Here is a 21,937-nt window from a genome sequence, read left to right as displayed (position 1 = left end):
GAATGATATCATCCAAAAGCAAACCGAATTTAAATTGTATGTATATTTGAACAATTTTTGTTTTCGTACAAATTGTTTCCATTAAATGTTATGAGTTTGCAAAAGAATTGTTTAATGCTTTTTGATGCGCTTGGCAAGATTTATGTCCAAATCGGATTTCCTCATTCAAAAAAACATTAAGAAACGATTTGCACCGCAAACATCGAGCCAAATATTGGCTGTTTATGTATGTAGTTCAGGTTCAGGGCACTTAAGATGCCATAATTAAAATGTAAATATAATTAAAAAGCCATATCAATCAGGCGGACGATCGATTAGCATACACAAGTTTTTGCAATTATGTGTTTGTTCCAATAGTAAATCAACAGAAATGTCTGCTTAAAACGCTTTGGCTTGACAAGTTGATTTTATGGTGCGGCCGGCATGGACAAAACAGGTCTTACAAAAGATCTCTATCGCATTTATGGTCGTTTTATCGTTTTTTTTTTTCTTTTACAGCACAGTTTTTGTTGTTGCTCGCATGTGCTTATGATTGATCTGATGATTTTGTGGGCCGTCCAAGTGGCAGCTACCGCTAGAAGCTGATATTTTTGCGGCTTAGAGAGTGTGGGAGAATTTTTCGAGACGAAATAATCTGATGGTAATTTTGTAAACTATCGAAAGTGACAGGCAGGCTAATTTATGTTATTTTCAGCGTTTTCAGATTGGGCAAGCCTTCGGACAGCTGATCTTAATGCCACAGCAGCAGCTCAAAGAATTGCAGCAAAAGTAATATGGGATTTGTTGAGGATTTTAAATCAACTGCTGCTGCCACATAAACTGAGGCTTATCATAGTATTTTAAGCGGGAATTAGAGAATGAATAATTATAATAATTATTTGATACTATTCCCAATAGACAGATATGTTTAGAGACTTGAGTTTAACTTTACCTTGGCATTGGCTAGGCAGCAGGCTGTCCTTAGATCTGAGATAAGATGCAAGTGGCAAGATCATTAACTATATGCTCTATATAGAATTACATCATGTTTTATGCATGAATCAATTGATTGCTACTACAGTTAGCATTGTTTTAGCCCACTTGTCATAACTTATAAATCCAGTGCCACCCAGCGGAGGCTGTCAACTGGCACGGCCTACGGTTTTCAATACGACAGAGTGCCGTGTGTATATGCAAATATATTGAGAATATTGATCTTGAACGCTTGACTGAATGCTACAGATCTGGAATAGATATGAACTGACAGCCATAGCCAGAGCCAGATCGAGTAGATGGTAGTTCGGAGAACATGCCGCAAATCCAATAGTCGATTCACAGCCAATAACCTAGCTCAATGTCTTGGAACACATTTTTAATGAGCGCACATTCATTTATCTTTATTAGTAATGGCAATTGGCCGACGATAAGAGACAGACAGTTGGTCAGAACGGACAGAACGGACGTGCTATTGGAACAGCTGGAGCAGTTTACGAGCCATTTTGCAAAGACTCCGATACGCTCATTTAAGTTATTAATTTATGTGGCATATAATATATAAATTTTCTGTTATTTCCAAACACGATTTATATTATATTGTTGCACTTTGCACAATTAAATGCAATTTCTAACAGCTATATTTTATAAATGAAAAAAAGAAACTTGCAAGAAATAAAATAAATTATAATGCAGACAAAAAGCCAACCGGCTCGCTTAGAAAAGATGAAGTTATTCGTTATTTAAGCACATAAGTTGATATGTTTGTAAGTGTCGGACTAGCCGATAAAGCCGAGAGAGTTCTGTGTAGCGCCCAAAAAGTCGTCAGTCGACAGGCATTGAGCGTATCCGATTTGATTGAACTGTTAATTAATGATCGCCGGATTAGTTTCGAACAGCAGCAGCAGCAGCCGGAGCAGCAAATCGAAGCATGTGCGACAAGTACCCACAGATTGGATGCTGTACGCCCGCAGGCAGCAAATTAATCAACGCATAAGAAGTCTACCTAGAGATACGTAGGTGTCTACATAGAGATCTTGATTTGTATTTCTCAGATAGGGAAGTACACAGTACACAATATGTTTTACACAAGCAGCAATGCTGCAATATCGAAAGGAGTTTGTCAACTTTAAATTCTAGACACAATGCACTGCAGTCCAACAAGTGCAGCCAGAACACGAAACTCCATTAAAGTTCAAGGTTCCTTTACGAAGGGATACCCTGCATAACCGGCTTAAGCCGATTCGCGAAAGGAGTTTGAAAGTGAACGCAAGCCAGAAGGTTCTTTGTATGATCTTGAACACAGGATTTCTGGCTGTCACCTCAAGATTTGCGACACTTGAAGCTTAAGTAAAAGTAAAAGCAGAAGTATAAAATAAACAAGCCTTATATGGCAGATGGCAGACATTCATACAGTGGGTGCTTTTCAGCAGCAACTCGCTTTCCGTGCAATTATTCTTATTGGAGCTCGATTATATAGTAGTTCGATTTCGAAAAGATATGGTTGATTTGTTAGAAGCACAGTTAGTTTTGTAATAACTAAGTCAGATGCGAATATGTTAGAAATAAAAACTGATTTTGTACACAAACAAGAATTTGATTGGCAATTTTTCCTATAGAGCTATAAGATATAGTAGTCTCATTCTAATAAGAATTTTGAGCTCTATAATGAGTCTTAAGTGCTAGCATAGATCAAGATATATAGAAGAACAAAAAGTTAATCTTTCAAGAACTTAACAACAAAAAGTATCATCAAGGTAACTTAAGCAAGACCTTGCTTAAGAAAGGCTTGGGCCAATTCTCGAAAGAAGATGGAATATGAAATCGGAACTATATACGAAACTATGTTGCCTGTTAGAAACATGCTCTCAGCAATTTGTTAAAAACTTGTCTCTTGAGCTCTCCACACTTCAAGCTTTTGCATGTAAAGGTACAAATCGCCGAATTAATATTTATATATATTAGCATAACAAAAAGAAAAAAGAAAAAGGAAAAATGCATTTCCAGCTATAAAATACACAGCATTAACATGAAAACAATAAAATGTATGTTTATAGAAAACCATCTCTTATGAACTAGAACAATGGCAATTAGCGAGAGCGCTTTCAGTTTAGCCGGCCCGGTTAAGACCGGCTAGCTTTTAGTCCTGATGCGTTGTATTCTCCTCCAGATTGCAGAACACGTTGCGCATTTTATCTAGATCCGGCGGCGCAGTGTCCGGATTGCGTATCCACATAATGTACGCCTGTTTGTCGGTGCGTGTCAGCGGCTTAAAGTTGCGCGGATTCTGCGCCTCCTCATCCTGCAGCTTCGAGTTGTAGCGCGCATACAAAAAGATGCGATAGCGCCAATTGTCAAACGTCTGCTTCCATTCGGTCACATGCTTGACGGCTCCCTGCGGCACAGCATTCAACAGATTGGCCAGCTTCAGCCAGTAGGGATCCAGCACGGGATCATTCCGTCTATGGTCGTTAATGAACTGATGCTGTTGCAGAAAGTGCACGTACAGCTCCTTTTGCCGTTTCGACATGCGCTCCTTGCGTTCTGTGGGTGAAGAGAGAGCGTATTAAGTATTAATATTTACTTAGTCGAATGCAGAGCAAAACATGCAGGACTAGTAGCTACCCTGGGCATTATTTTCTCTACCCCACACTAAAGACAAAGAATGTTTTATGAGTTCTGCGAATTAAATTTGGTATCTACAGCTCTGACAATCGATTTCCATTAGACGGGGCAATCTATGGCTTCTAAAGTCTTGGTTTGCGGACGGACATCCCAGTTGATCTTGGGTAGATCTATGCGGCTGTTGATGCTGACCAAGGAGACATATATTTATACGTCTCCGTCTGTCCCCATTCTTACCCACCTACAGTTTACAGAGCTTAAAAGATTATTTTCTTTGCGACTTTTGTAGATTTCTCAATATAGCATACTTTTCTGCATATCTGTTGTTCAACTCACGTCGAATGTTATTTGTGCCCGTTGTGGCTATGGCCATGTTGACGCCCTGTTGCTGTTGTTGTTGCTGCTGTTGTTGTTGTTGTTGTTGCTGCTGTTGTTGTTGCTGCTGCTCCTGTTGCTGCAGCAGCGCCAAATGCTGTTGTTGCTGCAAATGCTGATGCTGATGTTGCTGCTGCAGCATGAACTCGTGCTGTATACGCTCTTGCAGCAGCTGCTGCTGCTCCTCCTCGTGCTGATGATGATGCGGAATATGTGTAGGTGGCGGCGGCAAGGGTAAAGGCGCCGTTGGCACCTGCTGCTGCAGCTGCTGCTGTTGGTGCTGCGAGTGCGGCGAATCCGGCAGCTCGTCCTGCGTATCATAGTCCATTTTGGGCGAACACGGATCATAGGCGGGCATGCCGAGCTCCGCAGACGCAGCGCCGCTGCTAGCCTTATCGATGCGGTATTTCATGCTCTCCTGCTCATCATCATCGCAACTAGGCAGCGCCAGCGTTGAGGCCGAGGGTGCTGCATCCACGACACTGCTGCTCTGGCACAAATTCGTGGGCTCCTCCGGTGTGGGCGAATCGTTGAGCAGCTTCTGGGCACCACAGCGGCACTGCGGATGCAGCACATAGTTTTCCAAGGCGGTATCGTACACTGAAAACAAAAAGAGGCGATTAGTTACAAGAATTACACACAAAAGAAATACTAAAAACTAGTTGCTTAATCAAAGAAAAAAATAGTTGTTTCATATATGTTGCTTAAACATAATGTATTTAGCGCTTAGCATTAGTTAAAGTACACATCATCTTCGTTCTGATTATCAATTATCAATTAACATTTGCACTGGGGTTGGAGCTTGGTTTGCCTTAGTAGTCGTAACTGTTCGTTGCCGTGGTGCTCTCGTCCAGCGGCACAAACATATCCATTTTGTCGTAGTCCGGCGGTGCAATGTGCTTGTGACTGGTCCACATGGCGTAGGCCTTCTGATCAGTTGCGGTCAGTGGCTTAAAGTTCTTGGGATCGCTCGTCTCCGACATGCTCAGCTTGGAGTTGTAGCGTGTGTACATGAAAATGCGATAGCGCCAGGCATCAAATGTTTGCTTCCAATCCTCCACATTCTTGACAGCTCCCTGCGGCACACTATTGAGCATGTGCGCCAGCTTGGCCCACAGTGGCTCGGTAAGGCCATCGTGGCGGCGATGGTTCGACAGCATGCAGGGATTGTCCTCAAAGAACTTGACGTACAGCTCCTTTTGGTCCTTGGACATGCGTTCCCCGCGCTCTGCAAGCAAGATCAGTTAATAAATCTTACGAAATTATCTTCCGTCTCCACGAGGACTACTCACTTCTAAAGCGACTCATCAGGCCGGGCGTGTAAGGCGACTGTTGCGATGTATTTGGTGGAGTCATAGTCGGCAGACTGTGCGTGTAGTTTGAAAAGAATTGCTGGGAAGGCAGCGCGTGCTGCAATGCCTGTGCCTGTTGTTGTTGCTGCTGTTGTTGTTGGTGTTGCTGTTGCTCTTGTTGCTGCTGCTGCACCCGTGCCTGATAGCGAGCGGCCCTTGCTACACGCTCCGCTTCGGACTCCGACTCTGCTTTGGGTATTATGTCCATGGGATCTATGGATTGTGTTAGCGATTCGGGCGTGCGTTCCGCATAGGTTTGTGTGAGCCGCATTTTTTGGCCTGCATCTGCATGCTCCGAATTTGAGTTGTTTGCATGCTCCAACGGCGAGTCCACAGGCTCATTGCAAACGCGCAGCGCTGGCGAATTTGGCTGTGATCCAGGCAAGGCCGAGGGTCCACCAGCCACATAGTCGTGGGCATGACTGCCGCTCTCATTGGAGCGCTGCGGCAGTGGCACATGGTGCTGAAGCGGATGCGGATGATGGTGTTGCTGCTGCTGTTGTTGCTGCTGCTGCTGCTTCAACGCAGCCATTGAGCAGGAAGGCTCGTAGGAGAGCAGCTCCTTGGCGTGACCATCGTCTAGGGCTGCAAGAGGAAGCATTTTCAATGTGGATATTTATTACAATGCAATTGTGAGAGACTTACAAGCAAAGCACGTTTTGCGGTTGCCGCATCTATATACACAGATCAATAAACGCACATGGCATTCATATATATTGTAGTTTTTTGATATACAAATGTATATATGTAATGGCTCCAAGTTGTTAAGGGCTTAAACGCTAGTTTGTAACGCGGCTAACTTATATGGCTAATGCAATTACCTTGGCTGATTTCTATAACGAAATTTGTGAGGTCGTGACGTTGGGCCAAATAATGCAGCAGCAGCTCATCGGGTATGTTGAAGCCAATCTTTTTGTTGCGGAACTCGAAATTGTAGATGCCAAATGCGGCGCGCACTGCAAACGAAATAAAGCAGAAATAGAAACAAAACAGAGAAAATCGCTCAATTCCAATGTCCAATTCACAAATTTATGTATTTACTATGCTGCTTTGCAGCCTTTGCACATTTGGGTGTTGCTCTCTATACACACATACATTTTCAAAGGCAATTAAGTTTAACGACCTGCCCTGGGCCTGGGGGCGGCCAGCAGCGGCAGCGTGCGTTGTTGCCCCTGCCCCCTGCCCCCTGACACTGACAGGCAGCACCAGCAGCGCTCCGTCCGTTAACAAGGCTTACCAACATTCTTCAAGTCCCATATGTTCAGATTTCGATTTTCCTCGGGCACACCAATCATGAGCAGCTTCTTAGTATCGCGAAATTGAAATGGAATTATAATTCCCGACCGCAGCACCATTTTCTATGCGCCACCACACAATTTTCACAGTTTTTCATAAATTTTCCACGTTTCTCTTTAAGGCTATCTTCGTAATTGTTTTGGTCTCTGTCCCTTCCTTGCCATTTGCATGTTTTACTTTTTCGTAAACAGCCTGTACTATCGATGAATATCGATAATCGGGCATCGATGCTTGCTGCAATGCATCAACGAACTAAGGCAACTCACAATGTTTGTAATGTTCATTAATAATTGTAAATTAAATTTTATGAATAGTTTGTAGTTTTCTTCTTTTTTGTTAAACATAATTGCTTATATATTTACTCGAGCCCTATCAACACATATTTAATGGAAATTTCGGCTTACGAACTTCCTACATCATATCGGTATCGTGTAAACTTTATAATTGAGTACTTGCTTGCAGCCCTGGACTCAACAGCTGTAAAAGCAAAAACAAACTCGACTTTCATCTTAGTTTTTTTTTTGTTTTGCAAATATAAGTAAATCTAAAACTAAAATGCTTGAAAACTGCCAAAGGCATCACATGGTCCTGGGCCTGACCGCCCTCACCCTGGTGACGATCCTAGTGCTTATTATCGAATCCCGCTATGCTGCGGAGGGCAGCCTTGCGCGTCGTCGCGGCCAACAATTCGTCATAGAGAACAACTCGACCTGTTGGAGACACGAAAGCTACACTGTGGTCCAGGAGTGTCATCCGTGCTCCGAGTTCGACATTGTCAGCCGCAGCCTGGGCGTCTGCATCCACACACACTACAAGGAGGTGCTGCGCTGCAAGAGCGGCGAGATTGTGACCAAGAGCTGCGACCGAGTGGCGCTCATCGAGCAGCGGAATTTCATCAAATTCGAGGCGATGGCATTTGTGCTGGGCGTGCTCAGCTATTTGGTGAGCTATGCCCGGGATCGCATACTCTCCAGGCGAAACTATATGCGCATCGAGCGCCAGCTGAACCGGGTGCAGTAGCCGCAGAGCAGCAGCCACGCCAAGGATACTCAACGCATCATTGTGTACATACATTTATATATATAATATATATTAAATTAACTATTGTAAACGATTTGCATAATTTATTTAGCTTTAAGTACATTAAATTCACACACACTTAAACTAATACTCGGGGGAATGAAATATATTGCGATTATCGGGAATGCAGCTGTCCCGGATCAGGGACAAGCCGAGCCGCGCCCATTGTGGCGGCTCTGGTCAACACAATTGGTGCTATTGAATACGCATAACATACTTTTTTTTGGTGCACTTGCGCCCAATTCCTATATAAATATAATAACAGCATACAAATGCAGCGGCTACTTGCGCCAGTCGGGTATCAGATCCGGCTCTGCACCCTTGGCTGCTGTTGGAGGCGCCGCTGTGGGCAGCGCTGGCGGTGATTGCTGGGCATCGAGTGTCTCCTCGCTGGTGGTGCTGGCATTGCTGCACGCCTTCAGCGAGTTATCCGTCATTGGCAGTGGCTTGGCCACACCGATGCGCACTACGCCCTTGGGTGCGCCCTTCAAGGCCTGCACGGCCTGATCCAGCGAAGCGTTCTCCAAATTAATGGAGTTCACAAAGAGCAGGCGATCGCCCGGTATAAGCCTGCCATCCAGCTGAGCCACGCCGCCGGGCACCAGCGAGCGTATGACAATCAGCGTATCATTCGAGTCCAAGGGATCCTGGTAGTCCAGAATGGAAAAGCCCAAACCGCGATCCCCTTTCAGCAGCTCAATTATTTGCGGCTGCGACGACCACATGGCCAGGCCAGTGAGCGGCTCCAAGGAGCGAGATTTCAGCTTGTTGAACGACGAGGCCGCCACGGCCACGGAGTCCGCATCGCCCACTGAGCCAGCTGTGGCCAGGCTGCCGTCGGACTTGGCCTTCACCAGACGATCCGTGGCCGGCAGCAAGTTCTCAAAATTATTGCTCAGTTTCTTTAAGGTGTCATCGGAGAAGGGCAGCAGCGTGGTCGCCTTGCTGCGGCCACACACCATGCGCACGTCCAAGGGCAACTCCTTCAATATGGCCACAACTTCCAGATGATTCATGCCCAGCAAACGCTCGCCGTTAACCTCCAGCAGCTCATCCCCCGAGCGCAGCACGCCATTGACACCGACCGGGCCGTCGGGCAGTATGGAGCGTATATAATGATGCGGACGCACCTCTCGTCCTCCCTCCACATCAACGGTGCCCTCCAGCGAGATGCCCAGGCCGCCGACGGCAAACTTTTTGATCTGTGCCACAATCACCTCCATATCGGGGCCCACAATCTTTTGCCACTTGCGCACAATCTCCGCCTCGATCTCCTCGCTGAGCTCCGGATCCATGTGGTACTTGTGGCGCGTGATAAGACTAGAGTTCTTGGCATGCACAGCCGCCTGCAAAAAGAAAATGTGAGCATCAGCTGTATATCGAAGTTATGCGATGCTTACCTCCTGCTTATCGGCCAGCTGGACCACATCCGTTGGTATAATCTTGGGCGCGCCTTCGAGAGAATCCCGCACTGCCACCAATTGCTTGCCAGCGCCAAAGCTGCTCAGCGTTGTGGTGGTGGCCAGCGAGCTCGAGGGTGGCGTGGTCATCATGAAGGCGTCTGGCGCGGGCAGTGTCTCATCCTCCAGCTCCCTGGAGGTCGCTGTTGCAGACGATATGCTGGCGCCTGCTGTGGCAGTGGATGAGGGCGTTGGCAAGGGCGCACGCGAGGGTGTGCCAGGTGCACTGGTGGGCAGCTTTTCGTTGGCATTTGCGGCGATGGCCTGCTGCAGCTGCTCATATTTGGGACCGCGCAAATAGCGCTCGAGGCGCAGATTGACCACCTGGCCTGACTTCTTCAGCAGCTCGACAGCCTGGTGATTGGAATAGCCCTGCAGCGATTGGCCGTCTACCTCAATGATGCGATCGTTGACGCGTATGCGTCCGCTCAGATCCGCCGCTGATCCCGGCGAGACGCTCTTCACAAAGATGCCCGAGAGCTCTTCCTTTTCGCACACATAACCGGCAATGGTGATGCCCAAGCCGTTGGCATCCTTCTTCAGCTCCACCTGCAGCTTCTCCGTTTCGGGCAGCGCCAGCAGCTCGTCCAGATCAATGCTGGGATCAATGAGCATCGAAGTCTCGCCGCGATACACGAAACGGTCATCCTCCGTGGTCGTTTGCGGCGTGGACGCCGTCGAGCTCTCGCCAAAGATCTCCGGATAGCCGGTCGAGATGAGATAGCGCTCCAGCTCGGCAGGATCGACGAGCACGCGCGTGGGCACCACAGCGCTGCCCGGCTCCAAGGCATATTGTGGCATGGGCAGGCTCTGCTCAATGGGACGGACCACCACGAGGCGCACATGTGTGCCCGATTGACGCAGCACCGCGGCCACCTGCTCGGATACCATCTCGTGCAGATTGACATCGCCAATTTGCAGAATGTGATCGCCGGATCGCAGGCGTCCATCACGATCCGCCACGCCGCCTGGCAAGATGGTTTTCACAATGACGCCCGAGTTGCGTGCCCCAATTATGCCGAAGCCCAAGCCTGTGCCATCGTTGACCAGCTCAATGGCCTGGATTTGGGCATAGTCCGTGGCATATAAATCGGCGGCGGCCGACTTGGAGTTTTGGCTCTGTGGACGCGCCTCTACCTCGCCCGTTGAGCTGGACTTGTCCGGACTAGCTGGCGCCGACGAATCGTACATAACATCCCCGCCATTCAGGCTGAGCACCAGATTCCCTGAGACATCGATGTCAAAGTCATTCGGCAACATGGACGGATGCTGGCCCAGCTGTATGCCCAGCTCGTACAGCGACTCCTGCACATGGGCAATGGTGCGGAAAACTGGATCTGTTAGTATGCCCAGTATAGTATTTAAACTGTCCGCCGTCTGCAATTGCAGCTTCACATCCTCAGACTCATCGATGCCCTTTTTCACAGCTTCGATTTGCTGCAAGGCACTGGAAATATCGGCGCTCAGGTGCATTTTTAGCTCTGCCTTGGATGTGGGTGTGGTCAGCTAGCTAGCCTCCACTTGCACTGAAGCGTATCGCTGGTATTTCCGTTGCTTTGGCCCTGAGCGGGGTTGGAGGGGGGCGTACTGCACAGGTGTCAGTAATTAAATTATGTAGGCCAAAAATCAGTTTGGTTTTTAGCTGAATTTCCAGTGTTTTTTATGAGCTTACGTCGAAATTCAACACTCTGATATAATTAGTTTTTTTTTTATGTGTTTTTGGGTTGGCACAAATTATTATTCTTTGTTGTTTTTCTTGCTGTTTTTTAATTATGCTATGTTTTACCTGTTCGTAAAAATTGAACACCCTATCGATTTATCGATACCTCACTGAACTATCGATACCTTACGCCCCGTATGCTGCTGCATGCGGAATGAGTGCGATTTTCAAATCACAGTTAATTTGTATTTGCACAATTTAAATAAAATCAAATACAATTATTCACTTCATATGCAGCTTCTCCTCATCTTCCAGTTGCTGTTCCATCCTACGGAACTCCTTGTAGAAATCACGGGTCAATGTCTTCATCTCTGGTGTCAGATATTTTGGAAATATGTCTGTAAATAAACCGTAATTAGTCGAGCTATTGTTTGTTTTGATAATCAATTTGTACAATTAAACTCAATTATAAGATCGCCAAACTCTTCAATTCGCTTATTGGCTTGCTTAATTGCCATCACCGCATCCAAATTACGGCACTTGGGCAATCCCTCGAGTGGCACGATCTTCTGGTAGCCCGGAGTAACTACATCCGAAATGACAATCTTCAGGTTACGCTTGTCCAGGGTATCAACGAAAAACACGAAACCAGTATAAGCCTGGGCCAGATTGATGTCATAGCGATAGACCAGGTCGTGCATATTGCGCCGCTCAAATGTGGGATGCGGCTTATCGGCGACAATGAATATAATATCGCCGGGTATGGTCGTGGGATAACTATCACCCTCCTCCTTAAAGCAGTAGCGCGTGCCGGCCGTGGTTCCCGGCCGTATGATTAGCTTGAGTGTGTGCTTGCGCTTCTCCAGACGTGATTCCTTTTTATCGACAATCTCTTGGCGCCAAACATGCATCAGCTTTACACAGCCGGTGCGCACCTCCTCCAAGGACAAATGTATAATGCGCTCCGTATTGGCATCCTTGTGGCGCACGCCAATGCCGTGCTCCCTGGTGGCATACAAACTGGGCGGATTGGTAATGGCGTCTATGACATTGGCAAACGGCGAGTAGCTGGCGAAGACCTGCTCGTAAACCTTCATGTGATCGCCATGATATTGATAGGGCGGAAAATAGCCATTGGGCAGCATCACGCCCTCAAAAAGGCCCGCTTCACCATAGCGATCATAGATGGCACGGTATAGATCGTGGCCCAGCACATCGAATGCCATATTGATATAGGCCCATTGTTTGGTCTCGCTCATGGGCGACAGGTGCGTCAGTTTGCCCTCCTGCGCCAGCGGCACAAAGTCCATCTCGTATTTCTTGTCCCGATGCGGGCACAAACGAACTGCCATGCGGCGGTAGGCCAACGTAATTTGCTCCTTGCTGGCATTGCGCGGCATGTCCAGGACAGCGTAGTAGTCCAGCTCGGGACGGTTCATTGCGATAGTTAAATATATATATATATATATAGAGAAACTAAATAAACGTATTTTTAATTATCGGGAGTATATATTCACGGTGACAGCTTGAATTTGATTGAAAGCTCAAGCCCAATTTACTGAAAATTTAGTTGGTTTCTCTCAAACTTCACACCAACTGACTTTGTTGAACAAATGGGCAGTATATTAAGATTAAACTTATAGTGTAACATGCAATAACAGCGCTGAAGGATCAGTCAACGTCGTCGGTGCTAACGCCAGCATAAATGGGCTCCTCCTTGGAGGAGTCGGCACTTTTATCGCTCTGCGATTTAGATTTCTCCTTCTCCGTTGACGTTTCATTTGTCGCCGTCTCGTCATCTTTGGCCTCCGACTCATCATTGCCCAGCTGCATATCGGCGGCATTTGGCACCCACAGGCCAGAGTCAACGCAACGTTTCATGTGATACTTGGCCTGATCCACCGGCATGGTCGCTATAGTCTTCTGCAATAGCTCAATGTCACGCGATTCAAAGCAAGCTTTAAGTTCCTGTTCGAAGCAAAAAAGTTATCATATAGTATGCAATTTTTATTTAGTTGTAATTAAACTCACCTCGGGCAGGGATTCAAAAACGTCAGCGGGATCCAGACCGCCGGGACCCATACGCTCCTGTTTCTCCTCCTCTTCCAGCTGTGCCATGGCCTCCTGTAACTTTTCCTGTGCTCTCTTCTGGATGCGTTCCTTGAAGCCCTCAATTTCGCTCTCGAATTGCTGACGGTACTCAGGCACACATTGTTGAATTTTGGAGAAGAATGAGCTAACACAGGCGCGCGGATCCACATCCAATTGCTTGGCCAGCTCCAGAATGTATTGCATGCAGATGCACTGATGTGCCACGTGTGCCATTAGGTCGTGTTTCTCCTCCATTTCCAAATTGATTGACCATATAACTAGATAGTTTGCCGTCTCCTCGCATACCAGATCCAAGTGCTCCTGCAGGAAACGCTTGGAGTCGTCGTACTTGCGCAACATGCCATACTGCTTACACAGCTTCTCGTTTTCCTTGACGAACTGTTTCATGCGCTGCTCGCGTTCCTCTTCGGTCAGGTCCTCGGCTGATTTGCGCGGCGGCTTTTTGTTAATTACTGTTTTCTCGAAGCCAGGTTTGCTTATTGTGTCGACATTCCACGGCGCCTTCTTCTCCCGCTTCAGCAACTCATTTTCTTGGCGATCAAGTTCCTTTCCCTCGTTTTCAATTTTTTCCAGTTCTTTCTGTGATATAAATAGCGGATGCGAGCTTTAATAAATTATTGATAACAGGTTGTTCTGCTCATATTCACCTTCAATGCCACTTCGTCACCCTCTTTTTTACTGATAAGCTCCTTAACATTCATCAGTCGCGCCTGATAGCTCTGTCGTTTCTTCTTCAGCTCCTCCTTTTCCTTCTCGGATTCGGCCATGCGTTCGACGCGCGCCTGGTGCCGCCAACGAAACAGCGAAGGCGTGTCGATGTTTGGGTGTGTTTCGTCCTCATCGTCCGAAATCTGCGAGAAATTTAAGCTGTGATTAATTTAATTCCTCAAGTTTGTTCTAAAACTACGCACCTCAATATTTTTCCATTTGCTGTAATCGACCATATTGCTTATTGAATTTTTGTAATTTATTGTTTTTTTTTTCGGCCTTTTTCTGCAAGTTCTAGAAATGTAGCTAGTGTTGCACTAAAATCAATTTATCGATTAATGAATTTATATTTGGTTGAGCTGCTTAATATCGATGGTATTTATACCTGACACTGTGTCAGTGACTTAAAAAACAAAAACTTCTCTTCAGTAGTTTCCCCAACAATAAATGACGAAAAAATTATGATATTCTTCTCTTAAAGTTGAATATGCAACTGGCTTAAATTTATGGTCCACACTTGAATTTGAAGTCCGTTTCATGATTTGAACGTATTTAAGTAACTAGCTCTAAAAAATCCATTTCTCGATAGCTCAATCGATTTCGATAGGTTTGACAGTGCTGTTAAACAGCAATATTGCGAAAGTTCAAGCAGTTGCGCGCCACTCATAAAAATTTGAAATTGGGACACATGGTTAAGGTTAATGCATGCAGAAGACAAACAAACGAAATCAACAGGAAACTCAAGTTGTTCTTGCAATGCAAACAAGAAGAAACAAATAGAGGGCGAGGTTAAATGCATTTTTAATGGCCGTGTCTGTGCCAAGGCAGCTAGTAAGGTGTAAAAAATGCTCACAGTTCAAGAACAATGGCCAGCTATTATAGACGCAAAAAGGCAGACACGGTATTTCTGAATGCCAAGCCCATAAACAGCGGCAATGCGCAGGCCTATCTTCAAGGAGTACGGAAGTATTCTATTGGATTGGCTGAACGTTTGGACAACGACTATATACAGCCGACAAATGATAAGAAACGAGGTTCCATAAGCACCGTGGGCTCCAATAATCCCGACTTTACCCCGGTAAGCAACGAATCAAAAGATTTTAATTCCAAATTATTAAACGACGTTTGTTCTGCTAGAGCGTCTTTTATCGCAGTATTGCGCCGGTTAATTGGTTCCTACGGATCATCGGGGTTCTGCCCATTGTGCGCCGTGGTCCCTCTCGCGCCAAATTTGCTCTAAATTCGGCGCCTTTTGTCTATTCGGTTGTTTTCTTCGTTTTGCTAGCGGTGAGTTTTTCCTTTCCAGTGGACATAAGGGGAATATTCTGATTAATCATACGATTGATGCAGTTCTACGTTGGCTACGTGGCCAACAATCGAATCCACATTGTGCGCTCGCTGAGCGGACCCTTCGAGGAGGCGGTCATCGCATATCTATTCCTGGTCAATATTCTGCCAATTATAATAATACCCATACTTTGGCTGGAGGCCAAGAAGATAGCGCTCTTGTTCAACGACTGGGATGACTTTGAGGTGCTCTACTATCAAATTTCGGGTCACAGTTTGCCGCTAAATCTCCGCCAGAAGGCGATCTACATTGCCATCGTGCTGCCCATACTGTCGGTGCTGTCCGTGGTCATCATCCACATAACCATGTCGGATTTCAATCTCAATCAAGTGGTGCCCTACTGTATACTGGACAATTTGACAGCCATGCTGGGCGGCTGGTGGTTCCTCATCTGCGAGGCAATCAGCACAACGGCCTATCTGCTGGCGGAGCGCTTTCAGAAGGCACTGAAGCACATTGGTCCCGCCGCCATGGTGGCGGACTATCGTGTCCTCTGGCTGCGCCTGAGCAAGCTGACCCGGGACATGGGCAATGCGCTGTGCTACACCTTTGTATTCATGAGTCTCTATTTGTTCTTTATCATCACTCTGTCAATTTATGGACTCATGTCACAGCTGTCGGAAGGATTCGGCATTAAGGATATCGGATTGACCATAACGGCGCTCTGGAATATCGGACTACTCTTCTACATTTGCGATGAGGCCCACTATGCCTCGGTCAATGTGCGCACGAATTTCCAAAAGAAACTTCTGATGGTCGAACTCAATTGGATGAACTCGGATGCCCAGACGGAGATCAACATGTTTTTGCGCGCCACCGAAATGAATCCATCGAACATCAATTGCGGCGGCTTCTTCGATGTCAATCGGACTCTGTTCAAGGGCCTGATCACCACCATGGTCACCTATTTGGTGGTGCTGCTGCAGTTCCAGATCAGCATTCCGACGGACAAGGGCGACGGCGATGGCAACTCAAATGTGACCGTGGCCGACATGTTGATGGACAGTTTGGGTAATGACATGACCTTGCTGGGCACTCCCAGCTCCACCCTGGCACCCACAGCTACAACAACTACAATACCAGTCGGCCGATCTGGGCGTGGCCGCAAGGGTTAAAATGGGTCAAGGTAAGGCCTGCTGTAAGGCCACTACATAAAAAATAAAGAAAAAGGTAAACAAAGGTATAGAACAATATATTAGCATAGTTATTAGAAGTATACGATTTAACAGGCAACAAGAGCCGAATGAAATAAATTTTTCTATTATTTGTTATTTGTGCCACAAAAAATAGGCCTATTGAAAATTTTTGAAATAAACTGCTATAGCCGAAATGCGTATTTGAAATTCAACTCAAGCAGAAATTAATGTTTAAATTAAACGGTCAAATTCAATTGGCCAATGGGAAATGCCCCTGGTAACACAGCAGTGTGAGCAAAAGAGAAGACTATATAAGCAAAGGCAGACATTATATTGTATGTCATACATATACCTTTTTGGCACGCCGCGTCACGCTCGTACTGTGGCGCAACGCGCAACTGTTGGTACTGTGACGCAGTAGGCACTAGGTTCGAATCCCGGTTAACACACATTTATTTTTATGCATATTTAAATTAAGTTAAATTGTCGACAAACGTACTATGAGATTAAATAGTTAAGTTTAAGCACTACATTGAAAATAGTTAATGAGTATCTAGCACAATATAATAAATTGCTGGGCTTCGGGACGGGTTATGTATGTATTGTGTATATAATGCCATAAGAATATAGTGTATCTATCTGTGTGCATAACCCTTTTTGCGCTGCATTCTCTATCTAAAATAGTTATCTCTGTTCCTCCTTTTCCATATCACACACGTTCCAAAAACGCTAATAAAATCAATAAAAACTAAAATAAATTGAAAAAAATGTAAGACACTTGATGCTGGAAGTTCGATGGCGTTGGGGATTGGGAGAGGGTATGATGAATTCGTCTGTATCCCGAAGCGTTTCTTAGCGACTGCCGTTTAACCCTGTCCATCAGGGGATTCAGTCAGAATATGTTTGTAACCGTTGCTGCCCAAATACATGTGCTCCCTGCGGAACTGATAGGGTATCTGCAAAGAAAATGATTAAGAATCAGTTTTATAGACAACCTAGGTTGGGGGTCAACACTTACAGCGCCCGGGGCTGGACAGGGTATGGCCACCGTTGCAATCTCTCGCAATTTGTTCATGGTGCGTAGACTTTGATAGAAGCTATGCATAGCATACCACTTGATAGCATCCACGCAGAGCAGCGTATAACAAATGATAACTAAAAAAGAAACAAACAGATCTTAACACTGAACATAACCTCCAAAAATGTCCATGATATACTCACAATACGATTCCTGTCCGCCAAAGATCATGGGTATTTTTGTATCCTTGAGCATAAATACAAAGACGGCAAGGGCAATCAGGCCCAGAAACTCGACCACCAGCCAGGGTATAATCAGACCGGGTTTATTCTTGAACACGCCGAAGAACAAGGATATGGTGCTCAGGGCATAAACGATGATTATGCCCGCCAGTACATAGAGTGCATTTTCGGTGGCATCCGCCAGTTGAGCTGCGGTTTTGAGGCGCATATCATTGTGAAATGGTGACATGTTGTAGAATCCGCTGTCCTTCTGATCCAAAATATCCAAATCGAGCAGATGACGCATTTGCTCCACATGCGACAGACAGAGCATCACCACGAAAAGTACCGCATGGGCAATGAGCTGCAGGAAAATAAAGGAGTAGAGTTTAAAAATACATGAATTCTCATTTCAAATACAACTTTGCAGATCTTGCAGGGCTGTCTAAGTTCTCTGGACTTATTTTTCGGCAGTTGCGCCAATAATTCACAACCGGTTTAAGCACTGTGCAGATGAATATGCGTCTCGTGTCACGACTTGATTCAAAAAGGGCGCTCGTCTTAGCACGTTCCAACGTTAGGAACTCGCAAATTGCAGACGCATTGCGCCGTTGGCTCGTCCATACGCTCCTCGTGGGTGGGGGCGTGCGCTATATTGCCGCCTTTGATGGGTTCTGACGTGCTCAGTGGGGTATGGCTTTGCATATCCAGTGCGTAATTTTTGTATTTAGGGGCAGGTGGCTGCACGTTGGTGACAGCCGGATTGCGGATTCGTCTGCGTGCCGGCGGTCCGTGCGCTGCGCCCCCATAAATCAATCCTTCAGACTGCAGCTGCTTACGTAAGAGTGGGAGAAGGTGGTGGTGGCTATCACTTACCATCTGGTAGATGCTCGTCAGCAGCGCTGTGGTGCGCAGATTGCGCGGCGACATTGGTGACATTAACATGTCCCAGATCTGGCGACAGTTCCAGATGCCGCCCGTTTTGATCGTGGGCAGCAGCATTTTCCGGAGTTTTTTCCAAGTTTCTGCTTGTGCTCCTTCTTCAATCAATTTATGGATTTTTCCTTTGGCTCTCAACCTTAGCTGCTGGCGGTGGTGAAACTGTTTCGTCATTCAATTGCAAATGAAGCTTCGAGGGTTGGGGCTACATTTGCGGCTCCCACGTAAAAGCTTTCGTGCGAACCGCGCACGGCGAAGGCGACGCAGTACTGGAAACTGTTCCAAGGTTTGTTTTGATACTCAAAAAGCTTTCACTTGTTGGTTTTCTATGGAAACTATCTACGCAGTACTGGAAACTGTTCCAAGGTTTGTTTTGATACTCAAAAAGCTTTCACTTGTTGGTTTTCTATGAAAACTATCTATGTCCTTGCGTAGATGACGTCTATTAGACATACAGAATGATTTGGATGATTATTTTAGTTTAAGTTTGCATATATATATGTATCCTTTTTTGTGCATACATGTATACATGCTGGTTTTGCATATATGCAAACATGCATACATGTCGGGATACAACATATATACATGAATACATACATACATACATATATGCATACATGCATATATGCATACATGCATATATGCATACATGCATGCATACATACATGCATGCATACATGCAGGCATACATACATACATACATCCACCTACATACATACACCTACATGCATTTCTACTTTTTGCGTAGATGACGTCTATTAGACATATAGAATGATTTGGATGATTATTTTAGTTTAAGTTTGCATATATATGTATCCCTTTTTGTGCATACATGTATACATGCTGGTTTTGCATATATGCAAACATGCATACATGTCGGGATACATACATATATACATGCACACATACATGCATGCATACATGCATGCATACATACATACATACATCCACCTACATACATACACCTACATGCATTTCTACTTTCTTGCGTAGATGACGTCTATTAGACATACAGAATGATTTGGATGATTATTTTAGTTTAAGTTTGCATATATATGTATCCCTTTTTGTGCATACATGTATGCATGCTGGTTTTTGCATATATGCAAACATGCATACATGTCGGGATACATACATATATACATGCATACATACATGCATACATACATACACCTACATACATACAGCTACATGCATTTCTACTTATCTACTTACCCGCTCCACCGACTCAAGTGGTCCATTGGCCGTTGCAGCAGAGCCTACTTGAATTTTTGAGAATCGAGGAGGAGAGCATTTGGTAGAAATTTGTTTTTTTTTTAAATTGGCAGCATAGCAACAAAAAAGCTTGGAGTGCGTTTGGTATCAGAAAACATATATGTATACATAAATGCATACATACATGCATGCATGCATACACTAACACACACGCGTCCACACGCACACACGCTTACATATGTAACACTAATATCCCTTCGTTCAAAATACCTATTAAAAATAAACGAGCTAAACGGATGAATTTGAATTATATTTCATCAAAAACCAAATTACCGATTTCTGAACTCTTTATTCTAAATTTACCAAAGGGTATTCATGATTCGGCTTATGAGCTTTTTCAAGTTTTGAGGGTTGTTTTTATTTTGGCTGTGCTTGAGTCCGCGCAGATGTTTATCGCGACGTGCGAGCTTTTGACGCAAGCTTCGGATTCTGCTTTCCGGTCGCAGCGTTGCCAGATCTGGGCGGCATATACGAAAATAAAGCAATTAAAGTGTTGCCTAAGCCCGGCAACGGGCCGCCGTTTGCTATGATAAATTTTACATTTTAAAAGTCAATTTACACTGAACTATAAAAATGTAACATAAATTTTGCCAAAACAGGCCATAAAACGCCAGTCGTAGCCGGCGCTGGCCACGGGGGCAATGCGAATGCGAATCAGAGTCAGACTCAAAGTCAAAGTCGGACTCGGACTCGGACTTGGACTTGGAGCTGAAGCTGAAGTCGTGCCAGTTGGCATTGGTATTGCCATTGGCAACTGGCGCTCCTCCTGTGTCAGCTACTTGCACGCTTAATTGATTGTTTTTCTACGAGCTGGCGCGGACTCACAATGTTTCCAACAGCAGCAGCAGCAAGTTCTTGATGATGATGATGAGGATGGGGATGAGGCTGGGCTTGGGCATGATGAAGACCTCAGGGGCAAAATATGCGCTGTTCTGTTGTGGTTTGCGGCTTGTTATCATTGGGCGTGTTTTATTAACTTTTAAGCTGCATGCACGCGAGGGGCCATAAAAAGTGCAACTGGCGGTGGCGCAAATCCAAAAGTCAATTAAAAATTTTTTACATTTGTTTGCACACAACACAACAGCTCGTCTCCCTCTCTCTCCCTCTCCCTCTCTCTCTCTCTCTCTCTCTCTCTCTCTCAGTTGCTCGGCCTCAACCTGGCGCGATAATCATAACTGCAAAAAAGTAAGCAACTACGCGCAGGCGTCGCCCCGATCATAATTTATGGCCTCAGCCTGGACCGCTTCAAGTATTGAAATATCATCTTCCAGCCATTTGGCGTTCAATTTGCGTTCGCAACGCTCTTTTGATTGGTTTTTTCGACCTGCCCTCCCCGTCCCCCTCCAGCACAGCACACCTCACACCTGCCGCCTACTGCAGCTTTGCCCGTCCAGCTGCTTGGGCCACAAATTGATTGCCTTAAAGTAACTTGTAAAATGCTTCTAAGCGCAGTTCGAGCCAACTTCGACTTGAACTGCCGGCTCAAACAGAAGCAACATTACAAATGTGTGGCGTTATTGCCACGGGGGAGGAGCTGCAACAGCCGGAGATGGAGACGGAGACGGAGATGGAGACGGAGACGGAGCCGGAGCACTCAAAAGCAGGAGTCGCTGCAGCAGCTTTGACTCTGGCTTTGATTAAAACAAGTAAGAGCGATATGATTGGAAGTGCTCGACTAGAAAATACCTTAGCTGCCTTTGCAATCATTTTAGCTTCCTTTTATACATACACAAAATCACAAATATGGATCCAGGAAAAGATAGTCTTGCATAACTTCGCTCTTTACAGTCCGATAACAATGAAATTTTCTGCGTTTAGATATAGCATAAAAGAGTCTGCATATACCAAAGCACAAGGCTCTAGCCTTTAAAACTCGTTGTCTTTATGTTTTTGTGGGTAATCTGCTGAGTTATCTAAAAAGTGAAATATTTCCAATCTGCTTATATTATACAAGAACCTACATACCAAATTTGATATGTCTAGATTGTATAACTTTCGAGTTGGACTCAAAAAACAAGTCTTAAAATGAATATTTATCGATATCATTGTACAAATATTGCCAATATACAATAACAAAAACTACATGCCAGATTCTAGATTCTATAATCTTCTAGTTATGCTTAAGAAGTTAAGTCTTAAAATCGATATTTATCGATATTTTGGTACATGTATTGCTAATATACTACATGCCAAGTTTCTTGATTTTATAGTCTTCGAGTTATGCTCAAAAACCAAGTCTCAAAATCGATATTTATCGATATTTTAATTATTATTATTTACAGAAGAGTGTACACTTCAAATATTAAGTGCGCTGATCTTTTAGTGACAGACGGGGATAGCTGAATCCACCCAGCTCATCG

General features: G+C 45.2%; 7 protein-coding genes and 1 non-coding gene across 11 annotated transcripts; 3 read left to right on the top strand and 5 right to left on the bottom strand.

Moving 5' to 3' along the window:
• Positions 1-2,996: 2,996 nt before the first annotated feature.
• LOC135435710 (mastermind-like domain-containing protein 1) lies at positions 2,997-6,801 on the bottom strand. Of its 3 annotated transcripts, none has more exons than XM_064692882.1 (4): positions 6,562-6,801; positions 6,146-6,280; positions 3,934-4,572; positions 2,997-3,516 (listed from the first exon to the last, which is right to left on the bottom strand). In XM_064692882.1, exons 1-4 carry the CDS (start codon positions 6,677-6,679, stop codon positions 3,113-3,115), a joined length of 1,296 nt encoding a protein of 431 aa, XP_064548952.1. In that variant the 5' UTR covers positions 6,680-6,801; the 3' UTR covers positions 2,997-3,112. The 3 variants fall into 3 exon arrangements, with proteins under 3 accessions (XP_064548952.1, XP_064548951.1, XP_064548953.1); XM_064692881.1 differs by lacking the exons at positions 2,997-3,516; positions 3,934-4,572 and adding exons at positions 4,659-5,200; positions 5,265-5,909 and having other exon boundaries at positions 6,562-6,795; XM_064692883.1 differs by lacking the exons at positions 2,997-3,516; positions 3,934-4,572; positions 6,562-6,801 and adding exons at positions 4,659-5,200; positions 5,265-5,909; positions 6,420-6,521.
• A 329-nt stretch (positions 6,802-7,130) lies between these two features.
• Positions 7,131-7,731, top strand: JTBR. The gene has a single exon (XM_064692888.1). It carries the CDS (start codon positions 7,176-7,178, stop codon positions 7,638-7,640), a length of 465 nt encoding a protein of 154 aa, XP_064548958.1. The 5' UTR covers positions 7,131-7,175; the 3' UTR covers positions 7,641-7,731.
• Patj (patj) lies at positions 7,723-10,927 on the bottom strand. Its single transcript, XM_064692878.1, has 2 exons — positions 9,101-10,927; positions 7,723-9,046 (listed from the first exon to the last, which is right to left on the bottom strand). The coding sequence occupies exons 1-2, from the start codon at positions 10,631-10,633 to the stop codon at positions 7,982-7,984; spliced, it is 2,598 nt and encodes an 865-aa protein (XP_064548948.1). The 5' UTR covers positions 10,634-10,927; the 3' UTR covers positions 7,723-7,981.
• Positions 10,928-11,052: 125 nt separating this feature from the next.
• LOC135435712 (dnaJ homolog subfamily B member 13) lies at positions 11,053-12,267 on the bottom strand. Its single transcript, XM_064692886.1, has 2 exons — positions 11,275-12,267; positions 11,053-11,218 (listed from the first exon to the last, which is right to left on the bottom strand). The coding sequence occupies exons 1-2, from the start codon at positions 12,257-12,259 to the stop codon at positions 11,103-11,105; spliced, it is 1,101 nt and encodes a 366-aa protein (XP_064548956.1). The 5' UTR covers positions 12,260-12,267; the 3' UTR covers positions 11,053-11,102.
• A 40-nt stretch (positions 12,268-12,307) lies between these two features.
• Positions 12,308-14,003, bottom strand: Cdc37 (cell division cycle protein 37). The gene is made up of 4 exons (XM_064692885.1): positions 13,844-14,003; positions 13,580-13,783; positions 12,852-13,511; positions 12,308-12,788 (listed from the first exon to the last, which is right to left on the bottom strand). Exons 1-4 carry the CDS (start codon positions 13,874-13,876, stop codon positions 12,492-12,494), a joined length of 1,194 nt encoding a protein of 397 aa, XP_064548955.1. The 5' UTR covers positions 13,877-14,003; the 3' UTR covers positions 12,308-12,491.
• A 5-nt stretch (positions 14,004-14,008) lies between these two features.
• On the top strand, positions 14,009-16,635 carry Gr63a (Gustatory receptor 63a). Of its 2 annotated transcripts, XM_064692880.1 has the most exons (4): positions 14,133-14,196; positions 14,248-14,718; positions 14,778-14,927; positions 14,991-16,635. In XM_064692880.1, exons 2-4 carry the CDS (start codon positions 14,506-14,508, stop codon positions 16,101-16,103), a joined length of 1,476 nt encoding a protein of 491 aa, XP_064548950.1. In that variant the 5' UTR covers positions 14,133-14,196; positions 14,248-14,505; the 3' UTR covers positions 16,104-16,635. The 2 variants fall into 2 exon arrangements, with proteins under 2 accessions (XP_064548949.1, XP_064548950.1); XM_064692879.1 differs by having other exon boundaries at positions 14,009-14,718.
• On the bottom strand, positions 16,554-18,742 carry Fie (Fire exit). The gene is made up of 4 exons (XM_064692887.1): positions 18,240-18,742; positions 17,346-17,727; positions 17,143-17,279; positions 16,554-17,080 (listed from the first exon to the last, which is right to left on the bottom strand). The coding sequence occupies exons 1-4, from the start codon at positions 18,474-18,476 to the stop codon at positions 16,991-16,993; spliced, it is 846 nt and encodes a 281-aa protein (XP_064548957.1). The 5' UTR covers positions 18,477-18,742; the 3' UTR covers positions 16,554-16,990.
• LOC135435721 (U11 spliceosomal RNA) lies at positions 17,909-18,170 on the top strand. Its single transcript, XR_010437416.1, has one exon. It is a non-coding gene; the product is annotated as a U11 spliceosomal RNA (small nuclear RNA).
• Positions 18,743-21,937: the final 3,195 nt, after the last annotated feature.

This window comes from Drosophila montana, unplaced genomic scaffold (assembly GCF_035044405.1).
Source record: "Drosophila montana isolate Dmon_TW-CO22-7 unplaced genomic scaffold, ASM3504440v1 contig_3661_1, whole genome shotgun sequence".
NCBI classification, from domain to species: domain Eukaryota; kingdom Metazoa; phylum Arthropoda; class Insecta; order Diptera; family Drosophilidae; genus Drosophila; species Drosophila montana.
Note: the sequence above shows the minus strand (reverse complement) of the source record. Positions and strands in the feature narration are given on the sequence as shown.